Source organism: Frankliniella occidentalis, unplaced genomic scaffold (genome assembly GCF_000697945.3).
Source record: "Frankliniella occidentalis isolate FOCC.00 unplaced genomic scaffold, Focc_3.1 Scaffold7, whole genome shotgun sequence".
Classification (NCBI taxonomy): Eukaryota; Metazoa; Arthropoda; class Insecta; order Thysanoptera; family Thripidae; genus Frankliniella; species Frankliniella occidentalis.
In genome coordinates, this window is record NW_026267137.1 from 3,033,619 (window position 1) to 3,058,429 (window position 24,811).

The 24,811-nt window shown below is 38.0% G+C and overlaps 6 protein-coding genes across 11 annotated transcripts; 2 read left to right on the forward strand and 4 right to left on the reverse strand.

The window, feature by feature from the left end:
- Position 1: 1 nt before the first annotated feature.
- Positions 2-5,053, reverse strand: LOC113214647 (probable protein phosphatase CG10417). The gene is made up of 11 exons (XM_026434084.2): positions 4,678-5,053; positions 3,885-4,146; positions 3,682-3,801; positions 3,390-3,596; positions 3,031-3,275; positions 2,792-2,950; positions 2,554-2,714; positions 2,338-2,479; positions 2,035-2,269; positions 1,729-1,949; positions 2-1,650 (listed from the first exon to the last, which is right to left on the reverse strand). Exons 1-11 carry the CDS (start codon positions 4,786-4,788, stop codon positions 1,246-1,248), a joined length of 2,268 nt encoding a protein of 755 aa, XP_026289869.1. The 5' UTR covers positions 4,789-5,053; the 3' UTR covers positions 2-1,245.
- Positions 5,054-5,379: 326 nt separating this feature from the next.
- Positions 5,380-11,702, forward strand: LOC113214650 (uncharacterized). Of its 2 annotated transcripts, XR_003303832.2 has the most exons (19): positions 5,380-5,474; positions 5,896-5,960; positions 6,052-6,217; positions 6,329-6,514; positions 6,598-6,856; positions 6,972-7,133; positions 7,213-7,424; positions 7,537-7,695; positions 7,788-7,870; positions 7,996-8,164; positions 8,253-8,480; positions 8,566-8,692; positions 8,781-8,946; positions 9,026-9,272; positions 9,366-9,484; positions 9,561-9,684; positions 9,772-9,900; positions 9,975-10,132; positions 10,629-11,702. XR_003303832.2 is itself a non-coding variant. In XM_026434087.2 (18 exons), the coding sequence occupies exons 1-18, from the start codon at positions 5,391-5,393 to the stop codon at positions 10,044-10,046; spliced, it is 2,757 nt and encodes a 918-aa protein (XP_026289872.2). In that variant the 5' UTR covers positions 5,380-5,390; the 3' UTR covers positions 10,047-11,702. The 2 variants fall into 2 exon arrangements, 1 of the variants encoding a protein (XP_026289872.2); XM_026434087.2 differs by having other exon boundaries at positions 9,975-11,702.
- A 300-nt stretch (positions 11,703-12,002) lies between these two features.
- Positions 12,003-14,293, reverse strand: LOC113214652 (derlin-2). 2 transcript variants are annotated; one of them, XM_026434089.2, is made up of 7 exons: positions 14,163-14,293; positions 13,919-14,079; positions 13,402-13,467; positions 13,137-13,304; positions 12,891-13,013; positions 12,657-12,820; positions 12,003-12,579 (listed from the first exon to the last, which is right to left on the reverse strand). In XM_026434089.2, the coding sequence occupies exons 2-7, from the start codon at positions 14,009-14,011 to the stop codon at positions 12,459-12,461; spliced, it is 735 nt and encodes a 244-aa protein (XP_026289874.1). In that variant the 5' UTR covers positions 14,012-14,079; positions 14,163-14,293; the 3' UTR covers positions 12,003-12,458. The 2 variants fall into 2 exon arrangements, with proteins under 2 accessions (XP_026289874.1, XP_026289875.1); XM_026434090.2 differs by having other exon boundaries at positions 13,919-14,265.
- Positions 14,294-14,517: 224 nt separating this feature from the next.
- LOC113214654 (ribosome biogenesis protein SPATA5L1) lies at positions 14,518-18,343 on the reverse strand. Of its 2 annotated transcripts, none has more exons than XM_026434093.2 (10): positions 18,191-18,343; positions 16,988-17,877; positions 16,668-16,854; positions 16,367-16,578; positions 16,096-16,280; positions 15,765-16,015; positions 15,449-15,649; positions 15,193-15,368; positions 14,845-15,111; positions 14,518-14,766 (listed from the first exon to the last, which is right to left on the reverse strand). In XM_026434093.2, exons 2-10 carry the CDS (start codon positions 17,732-17,734, stop codon positions 14,623-14,625), a joined length of 2,370 nt encoding a protein of 789 aa, XP_026289878.1. In that variant the 5' UTR covers positions 17,735-17,877; positions 18,191-18,343; the 3' UTR covers positions 14,518-14,622. The 2 variants fall into 2 exon arrangements, with proteins under 2 accessions (XP_026289878.1, XP_026289879.1); XM_026434094.2 differs by lacking the exon at positions 18,191-18,343 and adding an exon at positions 18,046-18,174.
- A 206-nt stretch (positions 18,344-18,549) lies between these two features.
- On the forward strand, positions 18,550-19,957 carry LOC113214660 (coiled-coil-helix-coiled-coil-helix domain-containing protein 10, mitochondrial). 2 transcript variants are annotated; one of them, XM_026434101.2, is made up of 4 exons: positions 18,550-18,741; positions 19,171-19,351; positions 19,430-19,667; positions 19,768-19,957. In XM_026434101.2, the coding sequence occupies exons 1-4, from the start codon at positions 18,707-18,709 to the stop codon at positions 19,779-19,781; spliced, it is 468 nt and encodes a 155-aa protein (XP_026289886.1). In that variant the 5' UTR covers positions 18,550-18,706; the 3' UTR covers positions 19,782-19,957. The 2 variants fall into 2 exon arrangements, with proteins under 2 accessions (XP_026289886.1, XP_026289887.1); XM_026434102.2 differs by having other exon boundaries at positions 19,174-19,351.
- A 68-nt stretch (positions 19,958-20,025) lies between these two features.
- Positions 20,026-24,800, reverse strand: LOC113214656 (uncharacterized). Of its 2 annotated transcripts, none has more exons than XM_026434095.2 (8): positions 24,618-24,800; positions 24,049-24,156; positions 23,727-23,961; positions 23,555-23,643; positions 23,333-23,475; positions 23,102-23,255; positions 22,690-23,000; positions 20,026-22,596 (listed from the first exon to the last, which is right to left on the reverse strand). In XM_026434095.2, exons 2-8 carry the CDS (start codon positions 24,094-24,096, stop codon positions 22,275-22,277), a joined length of 1,302 nt encoding a protein of 433 aa, XP_026289880.1. In that variant the 5' UTR covers positions 24,097-24,156; positions 24,618-24,800; the 3' UTR covers positions 20,026-22,274. The 2 variants fall into 2 exon arrangements, with proteins under 2 accessions (XP_026289880.1, XP_026289881.1); XM_026434096.2 differs by lacking the exon at positions 24,618-24,800 and adding an exon at positions 24,324-24,559.
- Positions 24,801-24,811: the final 11 nt, after the last annotated feature.

Consider the following 24,811-nt stretch of genomic DNA (forward strand, 5'->3'; position numbering starts at 1 on the left):
ATTTGTGATGTCTGAAAATGCCTTTACTGTGTTATTTGACACTTTCATAAAAGCCTGACGGTCAAATTTGGAATGGACATTGATACTGGAGCACACCAATAGCACAGTGAGATACATCAAGCATTTGGCAGAGAAAATATTACAGAGTCTACATTACATAAAATAAAATTCACCGAGTAAAAAGGACCACCCCTTCTGTAAAAGATACAGCTGATGCACTGTGTACATTCAAAAATGAAAAAAATCAATATTGAAAGCAAATGATCTTAGAATGCAGACAAACACTATGAAACACACAAAAAAAAACTCAGTAGAGTGTCAAAATACTCATTAATGCATCCTATGAATGCAGGAACAACGCTCCATTACTGTATGTAAAGGTTGCTAATTAATGTCATGTAGATTGACATTTGACACTGCCTACAGAAATGCCAAAGAGTTAAATACAAATTTTCAAAAAAACGAAAAAAATAATAAGTGCTATCACTCTTTCCTTGGCACAGAAAATCACTTCCCTTCACATGAAGGCAAATGGTAAAACAAATAAATAATAGGATAACACAGGCATTGCAGAAGTTGCTGTATTACACATGATGAAATAGAGCTTTTAAGGTACATGGTTTATCAAAGCTCCAATTATATTAATTTAGTGCAAATTATGTTTCCAGCTCACTGGGTACAGGGCAAAGTACATAATATTCTCCATAAGAAAGTCAAGGAAACAGGCACACTTACTACACCAAACTAAAACATACAGAACCAGGTTTAATTTGTTTACAGACATTAAAATATGCACTCTGCCCCTATCCATTCAAAAATGGATGATTGATTTGTGGATTCTAAAGAATAAAATTAACAAAGGAAATTCCTACAGTCCTACAAAGTTTTGGATTCATTTAACATACAGGCACAGATACTCTTCACACACATTCAGTCATACATGCATTCATTCATAAATTCATTCATCCATCCATCCACAAAATATTCACAATCACACTTAGCATCACATTCACACATGCATGCATGTCTTAAATTTTTCCAATTGAAAAATTTATGATATGCCCACATTAACAGAAGGTCACTGAGTGCACTTCACAAATTTCCCTCTAAAAACTTAGCCCACTGAACACTGAGTTTCAAAAGTCAGTTCACTTAGAAAGGCCCCACTGGCCATCAGAATCAGTCTTCAACTTTTCCCACCTCATTTGCAGGGTTACTTCAAAACCCCATTTCAGCATCTATAAATTACACTTGAACTGCAACAGCTTCAGAGTCTAATGAAGAACTAGCAGCAGTGTCCTCAGACTCTTTCTTGATCTTCTTTTCGGGCTGCTCATGCTCTGCACCATTGGAACCATCTATTTCAGTTGCAGCTCTTTTAGCTGAATTTGATGTGCTCACTTCATCACTAGGTACTTCTTTGCTCTCTTCTTTAATGCCATCAACTTCAGCTTTCACCTTGCATTTTCCTTCAGCTTCAGAAGCTGGGTCCGCTTTCTCATTCTTGACTGGATTTTCAAACACGCTGTCACTAGTCAGGGTGACAGGAAGCTTGGAAAGTTCTGGCCGGAATTTAACTATGACAGCAGTCATATTATCACAACCAGTACCATCACCCAAGGTGTTGGGTGCCAGACAGTGATCAAAGAGCTGAAAATTTTAAAAAAAGGATTATATGGTTGTTTTGAAAATGTGTGATGAAGGAAGTAAAACATGACAAAACAATACCTCTTCACAAATCTGGGAAACTATGAGTTTTCCATCCTGAATCCTCTTACGGACAAAATCAACCACTTCTTGGCTTGATAAATAATTCCAGATGCCATCACAGGCCAAAACCATAAATTCATCTTCATCTGGATTGATTCTTAAGGTCCTAACATCAGGTAAAGCCGTAATCATTTGCTCAGTATCAGACTTCTCTTTATTTTGCTTGTAAGCATGATCACCTTGAAAAAGAGTAAGCGCGTAATGTGAAGATCACTTGTAAAATATAAAAAAATAGTTTCAACAAAACAAAAAGCTATCACTTACCTATAGCACGTGAAAGGTTGAGCCCACCATTCACTCTCCCATCGCATGTTACTTTGCCGCCAGCATTGAGAATACGTTGCCACTCAAGAGGATCTTCTGGTTTGTGATCGAGGCTCATTTCAATTGCAGTTCCATTGCGGCAGACCACACATCGTGAATCACCAGCATTTGCCACATACAAGTCTCTGCCTTTAAGAAGGGCAACAACTGCTGTGCAACCACTATCAGCTCCAGGCTGAAAAGTAGTGAAATATTAGTTTTCTAATAACAAACAAGCAATCTGAAGAAATAGACAAAAATTACCTCTTCTTTCATTCCACCCATTCCAAACTCTTCACAATCCTCATCTTCTTCTTCATCCTCCTCTTCGTCCATGCTCTCTTCCTCTTCATCCTCACTTTCATCTTCCTCCTCATCTTCAGCTGCTTCATCAACATCCTCATCGCTGAGAAAAATAGACAGGATGCTTAGACAAAGGAGAACCTCAATAGACCAAGTTTTAACAATATTAAAACTTACCTATCATCAGCACCAGCATCAAAAGTTGTATCGTCTTCATCTTCAGAGTCATCATCAGAATCATCATTTATTATCTTTGAAGCTTTAATGAGATTGCGATACATCTGAAGAGTGCTGACCCTAGTTGGTCGCTGCATCTTTGGTCGTTTGAGGGATTCCTCCTAGAATGCAAAGGCTCTTTAGATTTAACTAATTACAACAAAGAGGATTACACAGTAAAGCTTGCACTGGATTATACCTCAGCTTCAGGATCAGGGCGAGGGGATTTGTCCTTTGCCTTGCCTTTGCCCTTCACTCGAACTTCTTGCTTTGGAGATACTTCACCATTTGTGCAAGAGTCTTTGGATGGCGAACTAGAAGACACTGCATCAGTTTTACTACAACTATCGCTCTCTTCCTGCAATGTAGAAATTTATAGTTCAGTTGAAAAAATAAGCTCAGTAGATACAGGCATCCATAAAGTTATAGATTGTATACCTTTTTAATTTCATGATTTACTTCTCCATTTACTTCTTTTTTCTCTGTACTATCCACAGCACCATTTTGGGAGGAACCATTGCAACTGCTACTTCCACTGGATACAACTGCCTCTTCTTTCACTCCTTCAGCAGCCTTCTCTGATTTAACTCCAACATCACCAGATGATCCAACATCTTTATCATCCTTGATTTTAACATCACCAGACGACCCTACATCTGGTGATGGGCTGTTAGTCTGTGTATCTAAAAAATTTCAAATTATGATTTAATTTTTTATACAAACCACAAAAATTGCATAAAAATACGATAAAATATACTAGCATAAGTCCCAGAATAAGCCTAAATGATATAAAATACCTGGCACATCATCGCTTGAGTTTACTTCATTGGAATTTGAAGCTCTTGCTGAAGAGCTTGAAACTTGGTCAGCACTAGCTGAAGATGAACTGCAACCTGAACCAGAGCCTGAACTTGAAGCAGACGGTCCATCAGAAGAACTTGAACAACCAGCAGCTGAACTGGTTCCTCTTTTGGGTTTTAAAGCTGGAGAAGGAGGTATGCTCCCTGGAAAAAAGATATAATGATTGATGGATAGATTCGGGCATAAATACATCCTAATGTGTGAAAAAAATTACGTCAACAGTCATACCATCTTTAAGCTTCTTCAGCCCGCCAAGTCCACCCTCACTATGATATTTGGCAAGAAGTTCTTCTATGGGCATAGAAGCCTCTTCTTTGAGATTGCTCATATCATCATCATCGTCGTCATCTTGAGGAGGGGTAAAATAACAAATATAGAACTAAAGGTATAGTTGCATGGCAAAGTCTTTCTCAAAGCGAGTTCACACTAACCTGTTGACTGTCCATCTTCACCACTTTTAGCTAACTCCTTGAGAACAGAGATGACTTCTGGTTTGGTAAGGGTATTGTCAAAGCCCAAGAACGCTTGTTTTAAAGCTTCAATAACCTCCCCCTTTTTATATTGATCCATGTTCTTGAGGAACTTTGGGAGATGCTCAGCACAATATGCTGCAACCTCATGACCTCCGTGCCCATCATATACCGCAAAAAAAGAGGTTCCATCATCGAAGTTTAAAACGGCATTGTGTGCATCCTGAAAAAACCCACACACATTAAATCGATGCCCTCTGCAGTTAACGCAAAGAAAATTCACTCACTACCAGGCAGAGTAAACGTAAGCATCCCAAAACTATTCTAGTGGCCAAAACTCAAAGAAATGCATCTGTGATAAAACATAACCCAAGCCTACTATTGATTGGACTGTAGCCTAGGACAAAGCATGGCTCAGGAGGGCTAGCCGAGCATTACAAAGGCAAAAGTGCTGATTCTCAGTATTCCGGAACTTTGATAGGGAGGCGTCATTAAAGATCGGCCCCACCCATAGCAACAATGAACATGCAATATTAGTGGCCGTGGGGAGGGCGGCAGCTACACCGGCAAGGCTAGGCCCGAGCCCAGGCCGGCCGCCAACACAAAGGCACATTGGTGGGCGAACAGAGGCGCACCGGTACGGTTCCAACTAGGAGCCAGCGCCTCGCACGCGTGCAAATGCCGACATAGAGTCACAGGGGCCCCGGCGCCCCCTTGTCAAGAGCAACGAACACTTCTAAGGGGAAAATCTCACCTCCTGCGTCATGCGCCAGCCTTGCATGGAGCTGAGCCCGCACTCGAGGTACTCGTTGGTTTCATCACTGGATGCCTTTTCGGTCAACGGCTCTGACAAGTAGGCACCCATGGCAGCGAAAGTAGACGGACTGGCGGCGACGGTTGGGACCAACAGGCATCAAAATAATCACTGCGGCGAGGGCTCGGCGAGGTCGCGCACAACAAATCGCGGGAGACTTGCACGACACTACGCGGCCATAGTCAACGACCTGCGTAAGATGTAAGGTCGGGGCGAGTAACTTTAGAAAAATTTTGCCGCGTGGGGGACCGACGCGGGCGCGCTCTGTACGGCCCAGCGCCAAAGTACGTTTGAATGGATCGGTGCGAGTCAACGATTCTAACACCCCTTTCCTTTCACGAGCACAAAATGTAGTAGGACGCTGGAATGTAATGACAGGCGGAAAATGGGTCTGCCGCTCAAAGAGGTATTAGTTAAATGGTTGGTCAATTGGTCAATTTGGTAGAAAAAAGGGCACCAACTTTGTCACACACAACACACGATGTTCTTCTATGAGTGCTAGTGTGAAAGAAAATATCAACGTGAAAGTAAATTTTAGTCGACATCTATTCGACCTCGGTTATAGTCCACCAAATGTAGTTTTGCTGTTTTCTTGGGTTTTGACAGAAATTCTTTACTTGTGTGGAAACTTGTCATGTTTATGAGACTGACTCATGCAACAACACAAACAACAACAAATACAAACTACAGCAGACTACAGAAACATGGCTCCCCCGAATCTCTGTGGCCTCTGGCAGGTTCGTTTATTTCTCGTGTTTTTTGCGGAGAAAATTGAAATAAAGAGTTGCTTCGTTGATTTTTAGAAAGCCGTCTTTATCTTTTTCTATCCGGCAGAAGTGTTGTCTTGTATAATGATAACCATTATTTCTGTGCGACTCCTCGTTCACCGAGCGCCTGCTTGTGTCAGTTTATGAAATGTCAACTCAATTCTCTCATGATCGTTTTCTTCTTTGCGACCATGTCATTTTCATTTAGCTAAATTTTCTCATTGAAGGAATTTACATCGTCTATGTTTACCCACTTAAACCACTCTCCTACAGTCATTTACCTCCCCTACGATATTTTCAGCTTTTGTTGTTTTGGAAAGATTTCTCCATGCTCTAATCTCAGTTCTTAAAGTATTTTTTTGCTTCACTTGTTGTCTGTTGACTGCTCCAGATAGTGAAATGTGGCCAGCCGAGTGCAGCAGATTGCAGCTGTGGCAAGAAATATGGGATAGAGGGGTGAGTTACCTTCCTAATTTCCCAATTAAATTTAGTATTGTTCAGTATTGCTATTATGAAGTACAACAATCTTTTTTTTTCTCTATTCTAGAACTACATTTCAATTGAGCGATACAGGAGATGTTTCTTGGAAACCGTCGGAGGGTGCCAAAGCCAATCCCATCTTAAACTGTGATACTTACGAGATTTACAACCCTAGCCATCACTCAGCAGTTATTCAATTTGGTGCCCACATTGGTCATGTTATTGAATTCAAAGTAGGAACCGCATTACTACAGTTCTTTTTTTTTTTTTTTTTTTTTTTTTTTAAATCTCTGTATACTTTGGATTTTTTATGAGTATTTTTTTTTTCTTTTTTGTACCTGTAGATGGAAGGTTTTGAACCTCCGTTTGATCACATGACTTTAAGAAATGACCTCTGGTGCTGTTTACAATGTAAACGTATTCCAGCTGAAGAGCTAGAGCCACTTCTTGATGCTTCTTTCTCACTTCTTCCTGCATTGGAGGATGGCTACTTTTCTGATATATCCATTCCTGCCATCAGTGGAAAACAAGTATGCTCTTATACAATATTAGTAGCATTTAAGTCTCAACATCTGAACAAGATTGCAAAAAGAAAAATTCTATCTGATTTCAGTTTCCTGTCCATTCTTGTATTCTTTCGCTGAGCTTGCCAGACGTTGACTGGAGTCAGACAAATACTCCACTCTCTGGTCTCCCAGAGGATGTCTTGTGTGCAATACTCCACTATCTCTATGCAGAGTGTTTGCCAGATAACTTAAATGAGAAATGTGCACGTCAGATAATCACCTTGATGTCTGAAATACAGTCACCTTCTCTCTCAAAACTTATCAATATGTGTGAATTATACCTCAAGCACATGTCTCTCAGCAAAGGTGACTGGGGTGCCAATGTCTTATACTTACCTGATCATGGTGCCTCTATACTAATAACTTTAACTTATAGTTAACAAGGACAAATCTTCAATTTTGCTTTAAAATTTTATTTCAGAAATTATTGATCTTACTGAAGATATTCATGCCTGTGGTAATCAAATTATTGAACATTTTTCTGGTACTAAAACATCTTCATCTCAAGGATTGGACAGTTTGAAGAGTAATCCTTCAAAATTGTGCTATGTTTTAAAACAGTGTATTCGAGAATGTGCAGTTGGTAGGTATATGTTGAAATTGTGATATCAGGCTCCCCATGTATCTTTGAAATTTTTCTTAGAATTCAAAATCGTAAACAGGTCTGGGAAAATATGCTGTTCTTTGTCACCTCATCACTGCCAGAAAGAAAGAGCTTACACCGGGAGAACAGATCGAAATAATTCAATATGCTAAATCAAGACTCCCTGTGTTTTTGAAACAAGTTCATCAGCTTATGAAAGCTGTCAAGTCAAATTTTCATGGAATGACCTCCATGCAGAGGTTTGATATAGCAACATATGTTGTCCCACAGGTACAGATATTTTCTTTTTTTTACATGCTATTTCTATTTTCTTAACCTGGATCTGCCAGAGTAGGTGCTGTTCAGTTCAAGCGGGATACCACTAAACATTTATTTGTTGCAGATTGAATCAGTCCTTGATATAGTTTCAGCCATTGCATTGGATGTAAAAACTGCTATGGAGGCCATCATCAATGACAAATGTCCTAATGTACAACCTCTACACCCCCCTCACAAAAGTACACATTGCTCTGATGATGTACTGTCAACAACTCTTAATGCTGTGAGTATTGATAATAGAATGAAAAAGGGAGAGTTTCATTTTCATTTTGGCTTCATAACATCTCAATGACATCTCCTCTGTTTGTGTTACAGATTCTGAATTTAAAAGAAATGAGCAAATTGAGAAGATTCCATCAATGGATGACATATAGTTTAGCTTGGTTGTTGCAAAGACGGTATGTAGTGCTTTATCTACTAACTTATTATTATTTTTTAAAGACCAAGAGAGAGAAAAAAAACATTTTGAAGAAAAGAAAAAAGTATCATTTATTACAAAAATCTATTTTTTAATTTTTTGTAGGGAAAATTTTAATGACATGTCAAGTGTGAATAAAGTTCGTTCAGTGGCACGTAACTTGGACCAAATTATGGAGGAACTGCCTGTTTTCCTACTTCGTGTTCAAGATGTTGACGATAAATTAGATTGGAGAGAGTTTAAATTTATCTTTAAAATTGCTGCTTCTAAAACTGTATGTACCATTTCTGCCACTCTTTTTGTGATGCTGTTATACACAGACATTTTTAAAATACCAAATGTGTTTCCTGTTATATTTTTAGTCTGGCTGGATTGATGTTATGCTATCCCACAAGGAGCTCTTGCAGGATGTATTTGATCAAATATCTAATCTGGTTCAACGTGAAGAGTTTACCAAATCTTTGGTGACTTTAGGTTTAATTGATTCTTCTCAAAATGCTTGTAGCAGTCAGTATCCAGAAAACACCGAAAGTATTAATATGTTTGCTGGCCAAGCAGCAAGTTCTGAATGTGGACAAACAGAAGGAAAGGTATTTTTTAAAATTAATTTGCTTTGAAGAACAATACAAATTATTTGTTCTGATAGGGTTTTTTCACCAATTTACTCTCTTCTAGTTGAATTTACTGCAGTCTGTGTGCACCTCCCCTTCAGCTCAGAAAAGTTATATTTCAAAACAGATGCTTCCTTTACTATCTTCAGGACAAGGCTGTGATATGGTGTTTGAGGTCATTTCTACTAAAGGTGAGATGTTTTGTGCTAAATTTTTGTGATCTTTCTTAAAACAGATGCCCCAAATTCATATGATTTACATAATTTCATTTCACCTTAGATGTGGAGTCTAATGGAGATCAGCCAACAGACACAGATTCTCATAACAGCAGTACTGAGCCCAAGCATGAAGTTCATATTTTGAAGGCTCATAGAGTTATAGTTGCTGCTCGCTGTGACTGGTTCAGACGAGCTTTGTTGTCTGGTATGAGGGAGACTATTGATAGGTAAGAATGAAGTCATTGAATTTATTATCATGGCTTTAGTCACTTATGCTTGGTTTAAAAACTACCTTAATTTTAACAGAAAAATTCTGGTTCATGACACAAATCCAGCCTTGTTTTCTGTATTTTTGGAATACTTATACAGTGGATGCATAAACATCAAAGCTCTGAGTGTTGACCAGTTGGCTGACCTCATGATGCTTAGTGATCGTTATGAAGTTGATACGTTAAAGCAGGTTTGTGAATATGTTTTGAAAGGGCATGTTGACAGCGAATCTGTTCTTTACTTTCTGAGCTTAGCGGATCAATTCAATGCAAAAACTCTAAAGGTAAGTTACTTCTCTATTTTTCTTTGAGAAGAGTTCTATTTATTTGCCAAGGTCAGTTTTTCTCATGCTTTCTTATTTATTTTATTCCTACAGGAGGAATGTTTGACATTTGCCTCACACAATCCAGGAATAATGGATCATGATCTGTTTGAGGAGTTACCTCAGCATCTTCAGTCTGAGGTTTATGACTTAATAATATGGGTGAAGCCCTCGTAAGTTGAAACTTTGGAGTCGCTTCCCTAGTAAAAGATGCTTGCTGTGTGTGAAAATGTCATTTTCTTATTTCAGAATTGCTGAGCCACCAGAACCTTCAGAGCCGCGAGTGAAATTTTCCAGTCCAGACCTTTCATGTTCTTCTAGTTTAGAGGATTTAGAGGACCTAATGGCCAATATTCGAACAGGAACCACTCAGGTAAACATAATCATAATCATTACAATTTATCTTAGTTCTTATCTTTTTGACAAACTTGTTGAAGATGCTATTTTGTCAACTTTGTAGGCAAATCGTTCAATCAGTGATTCATTAGAAGAGCTTCCATTGGCTCAAGATTCCAGCCGTTTAGAAAGATGTTTAGCTGATCTCTATGACATTGTCGGTGATGATGCTCCACGCCATGAACTCGCTCAGGTAAGTTATAAAAGGAAAGAGTTAGCAGACATGTTATGCAAGGCTATATTTTGTAATTAAATGGTATTTTATAGATTGCTATGGCTGCTGATTATGATGTGAATCGGGCAGCAAACTTCTATTTTGAACAAAAGAAGCAATCTTGAAACAGGAAATCAACATGACTCACAGGTCTCTGGAGGTGTCACCATTCTTGACTCACATGAAAGAAATGTTTTGAATTTCATCTGAGGTATGGGTAAAGAGGAGATTTGAAAAAATACTATTGTTGTCTGCAGGAAGAAGGAGAAACTCTGTGTAGATACATACCCTGGGCTGTAATTGGGATGTGCACATCCTAAATTTTATCATTGTTGAATGTTATGCTATTTATTTTCAACAAAAATTTAATATCAATATTTCTTTTCCATTAGATGAGACTGTATGTAAGTAAATGCACTTTTTCACTTCACTTATCTTTTATATATATACATATATATACCTACATTTCTATATCAATATGTACTGTATTAACTTTTTAATGCTTAATAAGAGACAAATAACACCAAGATCTGTGTTTGGTAACTCTAGTAAGCAAAACTGAACAGGCTTGACAGTTGCTTTTCAGTTTAAATTATTTCAATTATTTCTGCACCCTAGAAAAAGAGAAATTATACACAGGTTTTCTTATTTCTTCTTTCAGAGTCTTGGTCTGTTTCATCAATGTGATTTTATTTTTTTTCTATCAGAGGCTTTTCAAAGCTCCTACTGCTTAACTAGAATTTGGTTGTTTCATTCTTAAAAAACAACTTGTTCAAGAGCTATTGCTTTTATTCTTCAGTGCCGAGTGGCCTGGGCCCTAATTTACTTCTTGGAGCTCCAATGAGCATTTATGATCCCCTTATTCTGTTTAGAACTGAATTTTAGTAAGTAATTCAATCGAGTTCTAAAACACGTTCTTATACATTTTGGCTAGTCATTTAATACAAGGCTGAGCATGTGATCAATTAATTTTTAGCATGGCTAAATCATAGTGCTTAATTTGTTTATTTATCCACCATTTTGCTTAAGAGGAGGCTGGGCAAAACTGTTTGTGTAGTTTAAAGAGTCAAGCCAGCAGAAACATATTCTCCACGGGAATGTTATGATCTAGTCAGTATCTGTATTTCTTAACTTTAGTTATCACTACCATTCACTGTTACTGGATTTAATTTGGTAATTTAAGTTGTTTTTGAATTGTTGTTGTTAAGTTAACAAATTTATTTCTTTTCTGTGATTCTTATTCTCACTAAATTGTTTTGGTGAATTTTATTAAAATCTTGACACATTTGACACTTGCAAAGTGCAACACAATGCCTCTAAAACCAGTAACTTATTGTGTTTCAGTTGAGCATTTAGAGTAGACCTCTTTGGATTCAGGTTTGGAGCTATTAGTTTTATCGTGATTTCATTCCTACCTTTATACATGTAATATAAATTTCATATTTTATAACGCATATGTATTTATGATAAATGTTGATGTAAGTATCAGCTCAATGGAATGTGGTTCAATGAGAGCTAGACTTCAAGTGTCTCATTGTATAATCAGCAGAGGTTCTGAAAACATTTTAAGACTGAAATTTGTGTGGATACACCGGGAGATGTTGATAGATACTGGAATTATAGATTGATCAAAGTAAAGAATTTGCACACATTTAAACTAGAAGAAGAAAAAAACAACACATTGTCTGGCCTAGATGCAATAATTGCACTTCCATATTTTTTATTGTTGAACCATGTTCTATAAGGTGCCTCAATTTATTGAAGTTTCTTTTTTCTTATTATGTTTTTTTAATTCTTATGAGATTATAAACATGTCAAGTGTTAAAATTTTTCTCTTATTTTTCTTTTATTTGAAGTCCCTTGTGACAATAGCACCATAAGTCAGGAAAAAAGTTCTTAAACTTTGACTCTCAGTTAAAAATGCAACAAAACATCACAAAAACATCACAAAATTCTGAGACCTCAAGATCCCTTGGGGTGATACAGCCTTAACTACCAAACTAGGTGTCACAAGGTAAAGTAGTATTCTTTTTTCAGCCCATGGTATTTGGATGGTAAAGGAATGAAAACACTCAATCGACTCTCTTATCAGACTAGAAGGTATATATTTTGAGTATGCATCACAATATTGCGAGAAAACATAAGCTGAATGATAGGTGAAAAGTAAGTAACTTTCTGGAAGGAGATTGGAAGTTAAATTAAAATTTGAATGACTTGAGATGTCCTCAGCAGTCACCCACAATGCATTTTACTTACTTTAAAAGTTATAATTAATGGGGGGGGGGGGACTTAAAGGGCCACAAAATCTAGAGAGATACCTTTAGATTCAAAGTTAACTCATCTCCTCCCACACTACATCCAATCCAATTTAACACTACAGTGACAGGCCATGAATAAATATTTACAGAATATGTAAAAATAGTTTCACACAGAGACCAATTATACATGAAAATGTCATGCAGTCAGCAGTACAATATTTAGAGCTGGTTTGTGGCATGCAGAGGACTCGGATGTTGTCAGTTGCAAACAAATAGAAATCATTGTGCGTCTTGTTGTGGAGCATCTTGGTTCCCAGCCAGTGGCTCTCCCCAATTGAAACCACCTGGTCGATCGGCAGGTTGTGGAACCTCTTCTGGTGGTGGATCAAACAGCCGTTTCCTTGAAATATTCAAACAGTACAAAATATAAACTAATGCATACTGGAAAAATTTCAGAATACATATAATACAACTTACAGTATTTGAGGAGTCACCAAGAGTCGGAAACCACCACTCAAATTTGGGAAAACATCTTCAATGAAAAAGTACATATGCCCAACTGCTATTCCTACAAAATCAACCCAAACTGCATTGCTCATAAGCAATGAAAATCCAAGAAGTACCCACGGGAGGTAGGGTGCCTACAAAAAGTTCAAAAATTATTCTCAAGAAGTCGTAAGGGGTGAAAGGTTATTTAGAAACGGGACTTACATTGAAGTTGAGAACTCCGAAAAAACTCATTCTAACATATGGATTCCTCCTGGACCATACATAGACCAACATGATGGTAAACGCCTGACCAAGGAATAGCAAACTTACAAAAAATGCAAATATCTGAAAGATGTTAAGGAAGATCAAACGCTAGAAAACAGATCTACAGTAAAGACGCTGCAATATGTACGTTGTAATAAGAACAAAGTGGATATTTCCACCAAACAACTTAAAGCTCAAGGATACAATCATGGAAACACCGCCGAAGATGAACATCATAACAAAATCTGCCGTACGACCTCTAAACGATCCTTCTTCTAGCATTCTGCAATAACGGTATGTAAATATTACATTGAAAAAGAAATTGAGACCAACGGTCCCAAAAAATAAAAATGTTGTAAATAGCCTCCATATCTGTAACAGACAGTGCAAGAAGGAAAATATTAAAATAAACTTTAATTGACGGTGTGGAGGCACACACAAAAAATTTACATGTCTGCTGGATACAAACCTGAAATTGTTTGACTATGAGGATGGGGTTGAAATAAAGTTGAAAAGGGGATATCAAATCCAATTGCTGAAACAGAAAGAGGTAGACAAATGTGAATGGAATTTGGAAGAGTGTAACACATTCAATGAAAATAAAAGCATTTCCTCAGTTGCTTGGAAACAGGACACAACATCAAGCGGACACAAAGTTTAAATGAATTAAAATAATGTGTAAATAGTTCATATTATACAAATACATGGGACAATGTTAGTATTTTTTTATGGAATAAGTTGGAATGCCAATGATCAATAACGAACATTCTATCGGCTTGAGCAGTAATTCACAAAAACTGTAAGCTAGTACCAATTTAAGCAGACCAGTAAAATAAAAGTCACATTTTTAATTATTTTGTGAAATTTCTGACAATGATTGTTTTGTTTTCAACAAAATAAAGCTTGTTCGTGTAAAATTATGGTGTTATCATTGATGGACTGTGATTTCCTTCAGACAGCCACCGTAACCAAACTAGGGAACTTACAACTGCTAAACTTGTCAGGACACATGCTGTGGTGTATGCCCGTGTCACCACGGGCATTTGAAGGTACTCTTGACGAAGAGTTTGATAAGCCATGGCAAGTGAGGCTATGAGTCTGTGTTTACAACCACGTCATTATTATTAGTATTTTGGAACAAGTTTGCCTGGTGTCACAGAGCAAAGGCAGAACATATAAGCATCAACATGTTCCGAAGAATATAATCAAAATTGTTTCACACAAAAGCACCGAAAAACTGCAATTTTTTCACGATTTTCCAGCAAATTTAGACTATAAACTGACAGCGGCGAACAACACTACCACTCTCTACTCTACTGCTGCAGCCGAGGTTGTGGGGGTTGTGGTTTTCGTGCTACTGACCCGTTTTTGTCAGTATGAGAATTTTACGTTAAAATTAAACAATTGAACAAAGGGGGTTCATAAAGTAGGAGCGGGAGTTTTTGAATAACGTGGATGGTTTTCTTGTTGTCTCCATTTTACCATTTTATCTCGATTTTCACTTATTTGATAAAAAAGAAGGGTAAAAAAGGAAAAACAAAACTATAAATTTTGTCTTAGATAGAAATTGAGATACACGGAAAAATATTTTATAAGTATATCAAAATTTATTTTTTTAAATTGTAAAACTTAATAAAAGCAAATAGAAAAGTTCAGTCACAGAATTATTATCAAATTCATATTGGAACATTCAATTTTTTTTATTAAATTCTTCGTACCACATAATTTGGTCCTTAGTGAGAGATGGTCGGGTTCTTTGGAGAGCAGTTTGAAAGTGATTTAGATTCAGTTTTGTGACTGACATTCCATCCATAGAGAGCGCACAAAGAGCAGCCTGAAACCACAATGAAATTTGAAGTTACTCAAAATGTATTGATGAACATCCACATTTTGGAAAAACAAGTTTCTGTACCTCTTTGCACAAATTTGATAGGTCAGCTCCAGAATATAAAGGAGTGTTTTCAGCAATGTGTCTTAGATCTACGTCATTGTCTACTGGCATATTTCTTGTGACACACTGCAAAATTTCAAGTCTTTGATTAGCATTTGGAGCAGGAACATAAAGTAATTTGTCAAATCGACCTGGTCTCAAAAGAGCACTGTCAATCATGTCTGGTCGATTAGTTGCAGCAATGATGATGACTCCCACATTATTGACTTTCTTTTTAAGTTGTGACTCCTAAAAAAACAAAAGATAAAATAGCAAATCAACCTGTGTTATTGAGTTGAAATGAATTAGAAGTGGTAGAATCAAGGATACCTCATTTTGTTCCCCTAAACTGCAAACAGGGCTAGCCTCTAAAAGCATCTTTTCATCACACCCTGCGGAGGGCCCCTCCAATTTTACTCCTACACCATCAATTTCTGTTAAAAAAGCTGAAAGCACGCGTTCTTGGGCCCCTGTTTCTTTATCTCCACGACAACCAACCAAAGCATCTATAAAAATCAGCAAAGAAAGAGACAAAAATAATGAAATTTGATGTGTATTGAATGGTATTATATGACATTCAATTTACCAAGTTCATCAATGAAAAGAATTGAGGGAGCGCCAGTACGGGCACGATGGAATAGTTCAGATACTGTTCTTTCCGCTTCACCAACATAGGGCGAAAACAAATCAGCAGCAGACACAGAAAGAAACGTGGTATTTGTAGCAGATGCTAGCGCTTTGGCTATACTGGTCTTTGCACAACCAGGGGGACCATAGAGAAGAATTCCTAAAAAAAAACAAAAAATACAATGGCATAGGGGGATGGAACTATGCTTGCAAGTACATTTATCAGCCATTAATTTTTAGATAATATATATTTTATTTTTTTAAAACTTGGTTACCTTTAGGGTGTGGGAGTCCCATCCTAGCAAATGCATCGGGATGAGTTAATGGCCACTCAATGGCAACTCTTAATTCATTTTTAACTGTTTGAAGACCTCCAATACCATCCATGCTAGTTGGTGTTGTTAGCACTACTCCCAGCCCACTACGCAAAGCTGATGGTTTTATTTTAGAGACAGCTCGTTTGAAACTAGAGCACCACCTTAGAGATGGGATTTCCTGACAAGTTTCAGAAGTCTGATTACAGCTTCTGGAAGATAAAAGGTTGCGGAAAGACTTAGGTACGAGCACCAAGTTTTGAAAATGTTAATAAACGCAACAATCTCACACCTGCGATAATTTTCAAGTGACACCTCTTGAAAAACAAGGGCTAAATCAGCTCCAACATATCCAGGGGTGATTGAAGCAACATATTTTGCAATTGGGTCAATGTCAACAGTCTTCAGCAGTGTAGTACTCAGGATTACTCTCACAATACTTTCTCTTTGGTGCTGAGATGGCACATTGATGAAAATCTTGCAAGGAAAAATGGGTAAACCATATTACAAAAAACACTCCTTTAATAGTACAGTACTTCAAAGAAAAGATGATCTCCACTTACCTCAGTTTCTAATCTTCCTGGCCGTCGAACTGATGGATCAAGGCTATTAACTTTGTTTGTAGTTGCAATAACAACCAGCCCTGGTGTTGAGTCTGCTTGCTCAAGCAGAGAGAGGAACTGAACTGTACTTCTCACTGATTGAGATGAAGTTTTAGAAAAGTCTCTACGCGAGCACAGAGCATCCACTTCATCTAGCAAAAGTATGCATAAACCTATGGGTAGAAAACAATAAATATTTATTAACTAATATTTCACTCACTCTCATCTCATTAACAAAATAAAGAAGAAGATAAAATCAGACCGGTTTCATGCTCTCCAGCTAAAATTGCAGCATCATTGAATATTTTTTTCAAAGCTTCCTCAGAAGCACCAGGCCTAGAACTAGTTGTTTCGGACCCTAAAACTGTTAGTAAGGTGGCACCGCACTCTGATGCAATTTGTTTAACCAACGATGTTTTGCCACAACCAGGAGGACCAGTCAGAAGAACCTAGTAATGGGGGTGAAGATGTAATACAGAAATCAATCAAAAGAAACACATTATTTTCTGTAAAAAAGAATAGGCAAGGCTAAAAAAACAAACAAAAAAAAACAAACAGAGGACCACTTTATGTCTGATATACCTGTCTAGTTGGTTTCAATGGAAATTTGCTGACATCACTCTTGTAGCTTAGATTCATATCAATTATATCCTTCAAAGCAGCTGCTGTGTCTTCTAGTCCACCCATTTTTTGAACTGATGCATGTTCTAGGTATTGTTCATATCTCAATTTACTACATACCATAAGAATTTGTACTTCACATTGTGAAGTTACTTGTCCAGGAATCAAATCTTTAGTGGAATGGAAACAAGAATGGATGACCAAGCCATAGATTCCATGTCTCAGACCATCTTTCAAATTCCTCAGAAATACAACGCAGTCTCTGGTAATCACATACAATTTTAATATTTCAGACACAACTGCCTCCAATTTCTCCCTCTCTTTTCTCCATCGTGGGATGTCTGATATATTTTCCACAATGACAGTAAGGCTTAACTTTTTTAAAGAGACTACTTGTGGCAGGATTTCTATCCTGCTGTCTTGTACAAAACCATTATTGATAGCCAAAGATACATTAGGCATGCCATTATTTCCACTGCTTTTGAAATGGACCACACTTGAGTCTAAATAGACATAGGATGGGTGAATTTCTCTCTGGAAAAATAATTTGCACACACAATATGCATTTTCTGAAATTTGTACCAAAGCAAATTTTCCATCATTTGAGGAGTTTTCTGGATGCTGTTCTCCAAAGGTAGTCCATTGAGAGAGGCAACTCTTCTGGATAGTGAAGACAGTTTCTTCATGAGGAACAACCGTTAATTGCATTTTGCATTTCCAATTCAAAATCTCGAAGACTCCAAGCTGTTTCAGACGGATACAAAAGTGCTACTATTATACCACCTTCCAATTTGTTCACTGTAAGAATACTTTCATCTACAAATCTTAAAATTCTTGTTTTCTTGAAGAATCTTTAAAAGAAAGAAAACAAAAACATAATAAGTCAAAGGGATAAGATAACCTGAATCTTTTATCTTATCTGTAAGTGCTAGCAATAAACTTCAAAAGTAAGAAAATATGAGCTACGTTTAAAACTTATCGGAAATCATAAAATATTAAGATACTCAGTTTTATTTCACCTAATTCAGTTTATTGTATTTTTCCACCGCGATCGAATATTTACAACCAGTCTGCTAAATGTTTTGTGGGGTTATCACTAACACATCGTAGTTCTGGTATAAATAAGATATTTAATTATACGTTGAATATGATGAAACTATTTACCAGTAGTGGCCCCGAACAACTAGAAACCAAAATTCTGTACGAATCGGAGATGACAAGCTAAAAACTAAAAGGAATAATGATTTTTTCGGAATATACTTAAAATTTGCCCCGCCACAACACGTTGGCGGACGCTGGCGTGTTGCAACGCTAGCCACCCTCGTCTATGAAAATTGTCGATTGACCATGAAAAATTGTCTATTCCAAATCAGATTGACAGCATTCTAAATGTTTATTCGTTTATAAAATAGTACCAATCTTTTAACGCAATAGTTCATACACGCACAAGCTCATTTATCAAAATCTAATGAAATCGGAGACATTATATTTTGTACGTTGGCATGAAAGAGTCGTCTGCTCCTTCTGCCGTCACTTCCGTTAACAGAACAAATTTCTGGCTGGGTCCGGTGGTCCAAGCCGAGACCTTATTGCACCGAGTGTCGAAGCCAAATACGGATCAAGTGATTTTCTTTGATAACTTCTTAATCCTGTACCTAGTGCAAATTCAATTGCTTCAAAATGCCTAGACGAGGTTCCGCTGCTCCGATGAGAAGGTACGTGTTAAACTATACTTCGGACATCTAACCTCTAAATGAAATAAACTCTTCCATCTTCATTTTATTTGTTTGGTACTACTCATTTTTGACCTTGTTTGTCCAGACTATGTAATGCATAAAATCTAAAACTTTGAAATCCAGTTTAAAATTAATTTGTAAAAGTTTCCATCTGCAGTGACAACTTGTACACACCTCCTTATTATACTACAAATTTTACACCTTTTCCAATTACAAAATTTTGTTTGAAGTATTGTGTTTTCCTTACAACTGAGGGTTCTGTAATGAATCATGAATCGGTTTTTCTCTCTTCTTCCATTGTTTTCTGATTGCTAAACTGTTGCATCATTCGTATATTTTACATTTCTATGCTATAGATTAACAAGAATTTTGAGTAAGTATATTGATACCTTTACTCCTCATGAACAGCAGATCCCCAACAAGGGCTCCACCTCCACCACCAAGGCCTGCTCCTCCACCACCACCACCTCCAGGTGCAGGAGCTGGTGCAGGAGCTGGTGCAGGAACCGGCGCAGCAGCTTCTGGAGGCCCCTCACTTATGGGACAGATGGCTGCAACTGCTGGTGGTGTCGCTGTTGGCTCTGCCATTGTAAGGACTTTGAAATGCATATATTCATGAGTACTTTACCCATCCTGATTGTAATGCTATGTTTTTTAAAAATTTCAGGGTCATGTTGCGGGGCATGCTCTTACTGGAATGTTCAGTGGTGGAAGTGATTCACAGCAGCCAGCCCCAGCAGCCCAGCCTCAATATAGTCAACAATATGCCCAGGCTGGGGGATCAGAGCCTAGTGGACCTTGTGCATGGGAAATCAAGCAATTCTTGCAATGTGCGCAAGGACAAAGTGACCTATCTTTATGTGAAGGATTCAATGAAGCACTTCGCCAGTGCAAACAGAACAATCGTAAGTATCACACCACACCCTCTGGCTCTTTTTTAAAGAACTTAATCCAACCCTCTGGTTTTGACAGATACCAATACTTATTATTTAATTTCTTTTACAGATATGGCGATGTGAAGTCTATTATAGTAAATTAGTTTAATCTGCTTTTAATGGGTATTAATGCCAAGGAGGTGAGTTGTTGGTTCAATCATGTTCTATCTAAATTTAAGGGGTAATTAGCTGTCAAAATTCACTGAATGCATTTTGGTGTGTAGTTTGGAGATGGAATTAAAATTAATTTTCAAAGTAGAGACATTTTTCTTGTTGTTTCAGACCATTACTTGTGTGTGGTCTCTAATTATTAGAAACTTCAAGGAAATTACATGCTTACATTCAAATTTATTTCATAAATAACACCAGATTAGCTTCATTAAATTATTTCTGACAAGAACAAAAAGCATGACATACCCAAATTTGTCGTTTACAACAGTGAAGTTAACAGTTGGCATCACATTATGTCCATTTTTGTTCGGAAGTATTTTTTGTCCGACAAGTACAATTTGAAATGAAATACAAGCATGCTCTAATATGGTTGAAGCATTTCAATAGGTAGACATTACCTCTAACAATAAGTAGTACACAATAGAGCTCAAAGAGTATAGAGAACATACTAATGAATACATGTAGAAACACAGTAATAGCACAATGAACTTACCTATTGCTGCATTACATGATGGTTAGGAATATTTTAAAGTTAAACTTGAGTAGGGCAAAACCATGTATAATACTACGATGGCAAAGAAACATGACATGAAGCAGTAGAATCCAGATTGGACGCATCATCGCTTTTTCCATATCTTTCCATCCAACCAGCCAAATTCTAAAATTATGGGACTGATCTTTTATCTTTTCTCAATTTTACACCTTGACACATATTTGGATTAGAATATTACAGATATCAAAATTTTCTTCTTCCATAATGTACATTGTAAGTGTTACAAGTTTTGAACATTTTGAACCTGTGTTCTCTACTTTAACTTAGAGTTGGTACAACCTAATGTTTTGAATGCTGCGGCATTACTCAGACAGTTTTCACTAAAAATTCATAAAAACTTTGCTGTTTTTGTAGTACATTTTTCAAATCTTTGGCAAAATTTTGGAGTCAATTGGTTGAGAAACACTAATGTTAAGATGCAAGAGTTATCTTAGAAAAACCTTGGCTCTCTGTTCTTATGACATTGACCTCAGAGCTAGAGTTGGTTGAGGTATAATCATATATCACTTTGCTGTTTTCAACTCAATCTGGATAGACACCATGATAAAAGTTATGGTACAATAAGCTTATTTGGTTAGATACATTATCACAGCTATGCAGTTGTCAGTTTTCGTCCCCTATTTTTTCTTGTTCCTCATTATATTGAGTCAGTTTCTATAAGGGCACACTAAACTACTCAGAAACACAAACAAAGTTGACTTCACCTGAAAAAAATCTGATTAGGTTGGCTTGTTCTTGTTGGTGGTTTGTAACATCTCTTAACACATTGAGTGCAACACAACACACATCTTTAAGCCAAAAGAGGTTGTAGTTGTTGACTCCCGCCCCCCTGATGCGTGTTAAGCCCAGATAAAACAGTGTGAACTTCTAAACAGCTTCTTTCTTATTGCTATGTTTCGAGGGTACCTGACTCCACAAAATATGGACTTGATACACTGAGGATACATTGGCAATGTATCTGGGGTACATGGCAAAAAGAAAAACAAATATAAGAAATGCAATCTTTGCAAAGTCTGCAGATTAAGAAACAATTAAATAGCAGCACACCATAAAGAGTTCAATGGAATAAAACAAATAGGAACATCATATTAAAATCAACTTCACAAAAACAATGGCAACTGCTGTCACACTACTGTAGTCCGAAGATAAGTACACGAAACAATATTTAAATTCCAGGTAGCATGGTATTTCTTAAAGTTGATACAACTATATGGCAAAACGTCAGTCATTTTAAGGTATGACATTGAATTGAGTATTCTTGTTGAAAATGGGCTTCTAAAGCAAATATTACTAAATTGTAAATGTTACCAATAAGAAAGAGTAAATACATCTCAAAACCTCTCTAAATTGTTACAACAAATAATAATATATATTTAAATTATTTTTTTTCACAGTAAGTTTTGCATAATTTTTTTTAAAGAGAGAAATATATCACAAAATTGATTTACAAGTCTGCAAGGGTATGGTTTAAGTGAAAAGATGAATCAAGCAAGCTTCGCAATGGTTAGTTGCCATCTCTCTGCCTAATAATTATCCATTAAAAGTTATGACGTCATTTAGAATTTTCAGGCTGTTTTAGCTATACTTAGTTGCAGAAATAATTATCACATTGTAATTGTTGTACAATCTTTGGCATGTCAGTAGTCTCTCTCCAGAAACCACAGGCAAAATTAATACAAAACAGCCAAGGAGAAGCCATTGAATGTCAATCTACTGTCACTACTGACATTACTACAAACTCCACAATAGTTACAGTAACGCATAAAGTTTTGGCACAAAGAGATGGCAACAGTAACAAGCAGAACTGCTCTCAGGAATCAATATTCTTTTTTTTCCTTTTTTTTTTTTGTTTCTTACTCATTGAAACCTTGTTGGTCCCTGTTCCTATCACGATCTCTTCCTCGTTGTTCTCTGCTTTGGTCCCAATGCCCGCGACCACCCGATTGTCCAGAACCGTTTCCCCCACGGCCACCCCCGTTACGGTCTCCCCTATAGTTTCCACGGTGTGACCTGCGCCCTCCACCACCTCCATGGCTGAGGAGGGTGAAAGGTGCACTGCTGGGGTTGCCATTGGATTGGGAATTTGCTGAGTTACCACTCATGGGAATGCCAGGAATAGATGGCAGGGATTGGTTTAGCATCCGTGGCCCACCAGAACCTCGCCCAGAGTCCCACCTAAATAGGATATACCATATATTCAAGATTAGGAAACTCAATTATTATGATAACAATTATTATCACCATGAATTAAAGTTGGCATATACTCACGAATGATTCCAACGTGAGTTTCCTCTCTGCGTTCCACCATTGTTATGCCAAAACTTTGTATTGTTTAGTGGGGGGAAGCGGCTGCCTTCTCGGGGGCCGTCCTGCTGATGTTCAGGCTGATCACTTGGCCCATCCTGTGTGGTCTCTTTTGCTGATTCGCGACGCTGTTCACGAGACTCACGGTGCTGTTCATTGTAATACTCTCGCTGTGGTTCATAAGATTGTTGAGACCACTGGTTGCTGGGCCTCTGATGAACCGATCCACCTGCTGCGCCCTGATCCTTATTTTGATTGGCTTTTATCATTGCCAGCTGAAAATGTGACGAATTGAGGAGGAAATTATTCTTGTTTAGTCCTTAATTTATCATGGAAAGATTTCAAAATTTTCTGAACTGAAAAAAAGAATCTTTACCTCTCTTCTCTGCTCATCATTTTCCCGGCGCAGTCGACGTATTACTTTTTCTGCATCTTCCAGTTTAAAAGCCAAATCAGGATCGGGGTTGATAGAGCTTATGGGTGGATCATCTGATGATGGCACAAGTTTATTTATGGAGCTTTCAAGCTGTCTGTGAAAATATCTAATTTACACAATGCTCTAGTAGTGACTATTTGAAAATAGAATTAATAGTTAATAGGACCTTACTTTTTCTGCTCATCAATAATATTTTCCAATGAAGAGTTTTGTGCTTTAGCTTCGTTGAGAAGGCTGCGCAGCTCGGCAAGATCCCGTTCAAGAATTTCAACTTGAAGAGAAGACACATTTACTTGTTTAGGGCTCAGAGTGACCTACAAGGTAATACAAAAATCTTTAATCATATCTTAAGTTACAACCACAGTTCAAACCGTCTCTTGTAACAGTAATTACCTGAGGCTTAGAGTCATCCTCTGGTGAGGATGGTGTACTTTTTACAAGTGCAAAGGACCCTTTGCTGAACACAAGTTGAAATTGAAGATCTGGAAGTTCAATGAAACATAGCCCATTCCTAATTTGTCCCAAAAATGAATCCAAATAATGTTTTCAGAATAATTTTTAGTACCTCGATTGCGTTGCCTCAATGTCTCTACTTCATGGTGCAACGATGTAAGCATGAGATGGTGTTGCTCCTTAAGAAACTTTATGTTTTGCTCAAGCTGTGTAATACGAAGAGATGGGTCAAAGCTTATGCTTAAGATTGAATCAGATGGACTGTTAGATGATGATGTACTCTCAGAGCCTGTAGAACGGGCATTAACACTCGCACTTATGATATCAGCTGTAGTGCATTTGCCAACCTAAACCAACAATGAGGGAATAAACAATAACCGATAAATAATTCCTCTGTTATGTGTACATAAGCAGGTGACAATCTCTCAACATACCGGTGACCCAAAGTTTACTGGAATTTTGACAAGAACTTTAGATGCCATGTTGAATGGTGTCGACAGCCTACCCCTTAACCATAGAACTCCAGCTCACTCCTGATCACACTGCAACCAAAATGTTAAAATCAGAACACTTCACTTAGAATGCAATTTTCACCAAGAAGCCTAAAAGATGAGGGAAACTCGAGTCCAACCCCGCTGCTGGTATATGAATCGCGAGTGCCTTTGACGATTCCCGGAGTTCAGGTCGGTGCACCCAAGACCCGCCTTACCCTGCTGTGACACCTGCGCGCGATATGGAGGCTACCGAGGAGCCCTCCTTGCCGCTGTGAACTAATTCTCCTGCTTTTCCTCGCCTTACTGACCCCACAGCCCCGACAGCAGGCCGAGCAGACTATGACGCCTGTCAAACGTAGGTTAGGCAGTCCCGTTTCGCACCGCCGTTCGGCGGGTGTGTCCAGCTCGGGGCGGTGGCGGTGGATCCTGTCGGTCGGCCGGAAAGATTCGCGGCGCCCGCCGCAGCAGACGACTGGTGTGTGTGTGTTTTTTCCTGCCTGCGAACTCACCTCGCGCGAGGAACAGCCCCTATTCTCGCATTGTGGCCGTGCCTGGCGGAACAGAGTGGGTCGGGGCGTCCAGACGGGCCTTGGCTGCGCCTGGAGTCGACGTGAATTTGGAAAGAAAGACAACAACCCGCACACTGTAATGGCGGCGAGCGGCGAGCACTATGGGCTTCTACGGGCCGTGGGGGAGGGGCGGG